The sequence below is a fragment of the Anarhichas minor genome, unplaced genomic scaffold, assembly GCF_050575085.1.
Source record: "Anarhichas minor isolate MPS153535 unplaced genomic scaffold, ASM5057508v1 ptg000022l, whole genome shotgun sequence".
NCBI lineage: Eukaryota > Metazoa > Chordata > Actinopteri > Perciformes > Anarhichadidae > Anarhichas > Anarhichas minor.
Genome location: NW_027466468.1, coordinates 1,156,500 through 1,163,939, shown reverse-complemented (window position 1 = coordinate 1,163,939; position 7,440 = coordinate 1,156,500). Strand labels below are relative to the sequence as shown.

At 41.0% G+C, this 7,440-nt stretch overlaps 1 protein-coding gene across 1 annotated transcript; it reads right to left on the bottom strand.

Annotated features, from left to right (window-relative positions):
* Nucleotides 1–503: 503 nt before the first annotated feature.
* On the bottom strand, nt 504–5,725 carry trhra (thyrotropin-releasing hormone receptor a). Its single transcript, XM_076096624.1, has 2 exons — nt 4,910–5,725; nt 504–1,033 (listed from the first exon to the last, which is right to left on the bottom strand). The coding sequence occupies exons 1-2, from the start codon at nt 5,723–5,725 to the stop codon at nt 590–592; spliced, it is 1,260 nt and encodes a 419-aa protein (XP_075952739.1). The 3' UTR covers nt 504–589.
* Nucleotides 5,726–7,440: the final 1,715 nt, after the last annotated feature.

Here is a 7,440-nt window from a genome sequence, read left to right as displayed (position 1 = left end):
TGTAAACATTTCACACAGCGGGATTCAGAGGTATAGACTGACAGGACTGAACATTTTATGTTTATTTTAGTATAATTTAATCACTTAACATTTACGTCTATTACGTCTGCAGATTAGATGATTCTTCATTCATTAATTTTCTCTTCAGCATCCTACAAGTGAATCTTGAGCTCAACAAGAACTTCATAATTCTTGATAAATACCAATATAAATATCGTGATTAAATGTTATGATATCCATTACTGAATCTTCTCTCTGTTTAGCGTGACATTTTGTAGAGTCTGAATCTGTTTATAGGGGAGAAGAAGAGGGAAGTGGATGGAAGCAGTTTGCTTCAATTTAGTTTCAGTTTGCTTTATCAGTTTATTAATGAACTGTATTTTTGCAAGATTCATGAAAGTTCCCTGTATTTATTTTATTTTTTTGAAATGCTAACAGTCATCAAATGGCATCCTATTTTGCTTTCGGCAACTTGAATTGAAAGGGGAAGGTCAGGGTATTTAAAACTTCTCTAAAATGTCCCATTGGTGACTGAACCTATTCTGCAGCTCTCTCTGTTATCCTCCTTGGGTGGAAAGATTGTTTTCAGTCAGGCTTTGACATCACCACCTGACAGGGAAGGCTCTGCAAACGGTCTCTTCTTAGCACTTGGCAGGATGCTGGCGGGTAAGTACCGCTCTGTCGGCGCGTTTAGCTCGTCGTCCATTTCTGTAGCGAAGTGGTCGGGACTTTCCCCGTTGGACGTCTCCTTGATGACACTGTAGGTCAGCGCCACGCTGTAAGAGGCCGGCTTCTCCATGCGCTGGGGGCCGTAGTGACACAGCTTCTTGAAAGCGGCGCGGAACTTCTGGGACATGGCGTTGTAGATGACCGGGTTGATGGCGCTGTTCAGGTAGATGCAGAGACGGCAGAAGAGCAGGAACCAGGTGTCCAGGTAGGCCTTGTCCAGGAAGGAGTTGACCACCACTAAGGTGCGGTAGGGCATCCAAAGTAAGGCGAAGAGGACCACCACCACAGCCAGCATCTTCGTCACCTAATGAAAGTCAATCATGCGTTAAGAAATGCCACAACAAAAATAAATCACATGAAATTGGACAATTAATTGAACTTTGAGGGGTTTTCATGCACATGGAGTCTATACACTATGAGGCCTTTCATCACAGCAGACCAGGTGTTTAATAGTATTAACAATGGCTTTGTATATTCAAATGTCCAACAGTGAGCTAGCATGCACAATACCAGGAGCCAGAAAATAAACCAGCTAGTTGGAATTCAGCCAACATTCATTTTAACATGTGAATGAAATGAGACCCTGTTTTGATACTATTTATGCTTTGCATTTTTTTTCATTCATAGCCGATCAGTGTTTTTACATACCGACTCTAAAAATTGTCATTTGTTGGTGGCGGAGTCTACCTTCACCAATTCAAATCATCTACCCACGTACAAAGTATTCAGAGGAATTCATTTGTTCCACCGTTGGATTTCTGACAAAGTAGCAACACAACAAGTGAATTCTGGGACCTGAAGTATTGAACCAATCTGCACCGGTAACCGCAGGATCAACCAGGACTGAAATCTTAAGGATTGCAACTTCAGGGTCAGTGCACAAGGGGAGCCGTCATGCCCAAGAAAATTAAAAATAATTTTGACCAAGCCTCTCTCCACCGGGGCAGAGGAGTATTTATTGACTGATACAGTATGTTGTCTGTGAACACAGCTGCATCTCCACATGAACACTTGACTTGAGTTAACTTGAGTAGGTTTAATGAGAATAACACAGAGCAGCCACGCTCCTGATCAAATATTGATGGTGTGACTGGAATTCTGGTTGGATTAAATGCCAGACAAATTCCGAAGTGCTGAATGTTCAGTTTGGTGTTCCTGAAAAAAAGGGCAACACACTAATGTCTTGATTATTTTGTGGTCATTTTATTTAGAAGGACCTGCTGATGTTACACATTCATCAGAACATGAGTTCCTTTTTAAAGGACATGTCATACAATCAGCTTCAGCAAGAAGACTTTTCACCATGTGTCCTCAGTGGGATGCGTTCAAGAGCAACAAAGTGCTCTAACCCGGATCATACAGGCCAACCAACCCAAGGAAAATGGTACAAAAACTACAAATACAATATTGATTGAAAAGTCAAATAAAAACTGTCACAACTGTTGTACACCCGGAGGCAATTTGTTTGATATATTTCGACTCCTCACTTACTCCTGATTACTTTCCTGTGAGAACTTCTTAAGTTGGTCCTCACAAAGACTTACTTTAATTACAGAAATCAATCCTGTCTACAGATTTCTGAACTGCTATGGAAACTGATTCAGTCTGCAATGATTAATGCAATCCCTTCTGATCTAAAATAAAACAGTTTATTAATGACATATTAGTGGCAACAGTCATCAATTCAGCCAATTCACATTAGAAAACAATCAAAATAGAATCATCTATGTAACACTTAAAAATCTGCGAAGAAAAAAATGTGGTCATTCAAAAAAACATCTATTAAAAAATTGAGGGTACACATAATAAATTGCATGCTATGGGCTCACAAACCTCAACCAAATAGGTGGCAGGTGGTGAATGGGTTGTCTTCGACGGCACCTCCAGACAACCTAATCCATCATTGAAGTATGAGGACTTCTTTAAAGCACATATGCGGTCTCACATTTCGTTGTGTTTTTGTTAACCGAGAAATTTAACCCCATAGATGTGTCAGTCCTTTGTCATAAATAACGAAACTGTCACAGCCTGTTTTTTCCCCCACAATTTTGTTTTGGAGAAAACAAACATGTCAGATTACAGAGTTTTTGTGTAAAGTTCCCATACCAAAACATACCATACCAAAATATCCACAATTATCCTAACTCAGAATTGTATTTAAATTCGTAGTAAATCTTTTGCATCTTAATTCATATAAATGGGATGCCCTGGTAGGTCAGTGAATTTCCTATGTAAGATCATGTGCAGTTGAACAGTCTTTCAAAAGAGAGCAGCGTTACAACTTCACAACTTGTAGATTGACGCATCATGAACGAAGTTTATGAAAGATAACTGCGAAGGAGTTGTCAGGCAGGAGAATAATGTTTGAAGGTTGAACAATGTGACCATAAACACACCAAGCTGTTCCTCGGTAAATACTTAGAAACCACCCTGTAGATATCATAAAACACTCATTAATTATTCACATGTTGTTAATCAATTTCCAACAAGGAAGACTGATCAGGCAATTTAACAAAACCTGGATTTGCTAATATAATTACCAGGTGATAATCCGGTAATTAAATTGAATGACACTAAATCTTCTCCATATGTATGTTGTGTCGTCTCGGTTGCAGTCAGGTGAGGATAATTAGATTGGATGGGGGCGCTGCCAGTGTCATCAGTGGGAGAAATATCCAATCCTGCATCCTCATTACGTCTTGACCTTTAGGTAATGCAGTAAAGTATACATGGTAGATTGCAAGAATGGTGTCCACAGAAACACATGTGATTGTGTGTTTGTGGGTGTGCATCAGTCAAAGATTTGTACTGATGGAGAAAAAGCCAAAAGCCTATTTGAGTTGGAGTTAACTGATTAGAAAATCCAATAGAGCATGTAGCTCCGTCAGGGTACCACACCCCCTCATTCCAAGGCCTCTGCCCGTGATCTGACAAACAAACGTCTCTCCCTACTATCTGTGTCTGCCTTTAGAGAATTCTGTTCTATTTTGAACAAAGTGGAAACTCTTTGTGGGTGTTTGTTTAGTTGTTTTAACAGAGGGAAGATGAGGACAAAACAATGTCTTGGTTTAGTGCACATGTGATGAGCCAGAGTGCTTTACTATTGACAAGAAAATTGTATTTCTCAAGCATGCACATAGACACTCACTGAGCAATGTAATTCAAAAGGTGGCTCCACCACGAGCTCTTACTATAAAACACTTTCTGTCTTATCACTTTTGTCAGTTGTTTTCTACGAGCCGCTGGATGAGTTTGTGCTTCAGGGTTTAAAAAAAAAAAAGTCTGCTCTGTTCCACTGAAAGAAAACCAAGAAAAGAAATGGGTTCCAGGTGCAGTTCATTAGACTAAATCTGAAAGTAAATGAGAGCTGGCAGCACTTTGATATCAAAAAGTGATTAAGTAGTGGAGCTTGTCAGCTGTATCATTTTTAAAAAATATTTAAAAAAAATTTGAATAGAGTGCATATTTCTATCATGTGTCAACAGTTAACCCTTATGCTCTTTTTGGGCTCCTGGAGATCCAACGTTCTCTTTAACAGCTCAACAAAAAAGCATACTTAACAATGTTTTATCACCTTCAAAACTCATGACTCATGGTCTTATGAGAGTTGATCATAAACTAGAGCATGTACTGTACTTTTTAGGCATCACAAGTCTGGTAAATCTCCAATCAGTCTCTGAAGATGTCTGTTATTATAGTTTTAAAGCTATCGAGTTAAACCTTTCTGTCAATGACTTTTCAGCTAAATGAATTCATCTGTTCATCCTTACAGCCCATATGTAACCTTTAAAATGTGAAATATTTTCGACTGTTTCAACAATACTTGGCAAAGGGGAGTGTCAATGTATTGCTTGTGTACATATTGGGGTTAATGACAAGAAATGTCAAAGGCAAAGAAACATAAAGTACTTTGTTGATTTGGCAATAATAATAATTACCTTTACAGATAGCAGTGGATCAGTGAGACCCAGAATAATAGTAAAGTGAAACACATAAATGCCTTATGTTTAGTGGGATCAGTATGTGTATTAAATGTGCCCCAGTATGCAGGGTCAGTTATAACAGGACCGGTGGTCGGTGCATTAATACACTTTTCTTGATTTCGTGCGCACAAAGACAAACACAATCACAACATCAAGTGATGTTGTCACACACACACACACGCATACACACAACCCACCTGTCTGCGGGAGGCAGCCGTGGTGCTGCTGGAGGAGCAGCTGCCGATCATCCTCCCCCCCTGACCCGTCTCCTTCTTCCACTTCTTGGTGCCGCCGCCGGCGGCTTTGGGATCCGAAGGCAGCGGGTTGAGGAAAAGTATCCGCGCGATCAGTCCGTACAGGACCGTGGCGAGCATGAGGGGCAGCACGTAAAACACCGCGAAGTCCGTGAAGTAAATGGGCAGGTAGTAAGTCCTGGACACCTTGTAGGCGCAGCTGAGCAGCACCACGTTGTCGTACGCCGACGTCTTGGTGTCGGACAGAAAGAGCCACATTACGCAGTACACGGTGGTGAGACTCCACACCACCATGATGATCTTCTTCGCCCTGGACAGGGTGCACAGGAACTGCGCCTTGATGGGGTGGCAGATGGCGATGTAGCGCTCCACGGTGAAGGCGGTGATGGAGCACGAGGACGCGTTTATCCCCAGGTACTGGAAGTAGGTGATGCCCAGGCAGCCCGCGTAGCCGTACACCCACTGGCCGTGCAGGGCGTCGGTGATGTTGGGCAGCCCGGCGGCCGTCAGCACCATCAGGTCAGCCACGGCCAGGCTCACCAGGTAGCAGTTGGTGGGGGTCCGCATGTGCTTGGTGGTCAGGACCACCAGTATGACCATCACGTTGCCCACGATCCCCAAGCCGCATATGAGGGACACCAGGAACACGCTGGCCACTTTGTATTCGACCGTGTAGTCGGTCCAAACACCCAGGGTTTGATTGTCCTGCACCGACGTGCCGTTCTCCACAGTCACGTTGACCATGGTGAGGTTTGCCATCACGAAAAAATTCACACCAGGCGGGTCAAACTAAATCACAAGAACTCATTGCAATAATAGATTGCCTGCCCCCCCCCCTGGCACCAGAAGTCCAACTCGCACCAAATCTTTCCAAAAAAAAACTTCATTCCACCCTCATGTAATCCAGTCAAACTAGCCCCGTTTTCTTCTCCACCACAGACATATTCTGATACCGCAAAGACTCCCTTTCCCACACACACACACACACACACACACACACACACAATAGACCAGAAAGCAGATTGAGGCTCGGTCGCCGGTGGAAGTTTGAAGAGATGGTTAGAGAAGGTGTCGCTCTGCGCCCTGCTCACCGTCTCTCTGCTCACGCAGTCATGACTGAGAGCTTCCTGCAGAGCCTCTCTGTGAGGTCACCGGCTCCCACCGGGACCCGCACACGACTCCTCTCCTAAGGGCTGAGGGAGCTCAGATGGGTTGCAGACATTTTTTTTTCCTAGTGTACAAGTAGCTACAACTGACGTACATGCTTGATCAATGTACAGTTGTTGGTTTTTCATATGATAAAGGAGTACACACATCATTCAACGGTATAAAAATGGGTTTATACATTTCTCCAAACTTGTGAAAATGTATTATGTAGCCTTTATAAGGTGTTCATATACGCCATGCTTCATAAGAGTAATAGACCAATACAAGACACCTGATATTATAGAGTGCTTTTTTCTTCTTTTATTAATTGATGTAAATTAACCAATTAAACTGCTATATTTCTGGCTGTATATATTCTGTATCAGCTTGTTTCAACGTGTCATTGAAGCTACTGTATATGATACTAATTGAACTATTAGAAACCTATATTATATTATAATCAATATAATAGTGTAGATGTTTGCATCATTTTATACACATTTGCCAAAAATGTAGCCAGACACATTTTGGTGTCTTTGGAATACTGTTCTGGAGATTGGAATAATGTTTTATGTTACTTCACTCTTCTACAATCAGAGGGAAATACGTTTTTACCCCATACATACTTTGACAGCTGTAGCTTCAAGTAGCCATGCAGAATACAATAGTATATGATCTGTGTACAAAATAATTGTTAATTAATTATAATTGCATTGTTAGGGATTAAACTACCCAATACAAATGTTACAATTAGCTTCACCTCCATTCGCTACAACATCAAAATTCTACTTGAACATGAATTCAATAAGAATAATTAATAAAATGATATGTAATAACATATCAGTCACAGGGGGCATTTGTCTGCAGTGTTTTTGCATCTCATATTTTGAGTATATTAAGCTGATAACAGTTCTTTACTTTTACTTAAGATTTTGAATACAGTACTTTATCTTGTAATGGAGTATTTACACTGTTATACTGCTACTTTAGATATTATGAACACAGTCATAGATGTACAGGACATGTACCTCCAGGAATATTACTGCATTAATAAAGTAAGAGTTAAAATCACATTAAGGTCCCTGTAGCTATAAGCTAGAAAGTCAGAGGTGTTGGGATATAAGAAGAGATAAAACATGATCCCATAAAGCATCATAAGATCATTCTAAACTTTTTATTGTTTCCCAAAGGCAAGCAGTTACCCTATTACAGGACTATTACAGCAATGGAAGCAGATATAAATGTCAAAAAGAAGGACAAGGTCACTTTAATATCACTTTTTAGTGCAACATTGTGCTGAGGTGTCATTTCATGTGGGGGTGCCAATA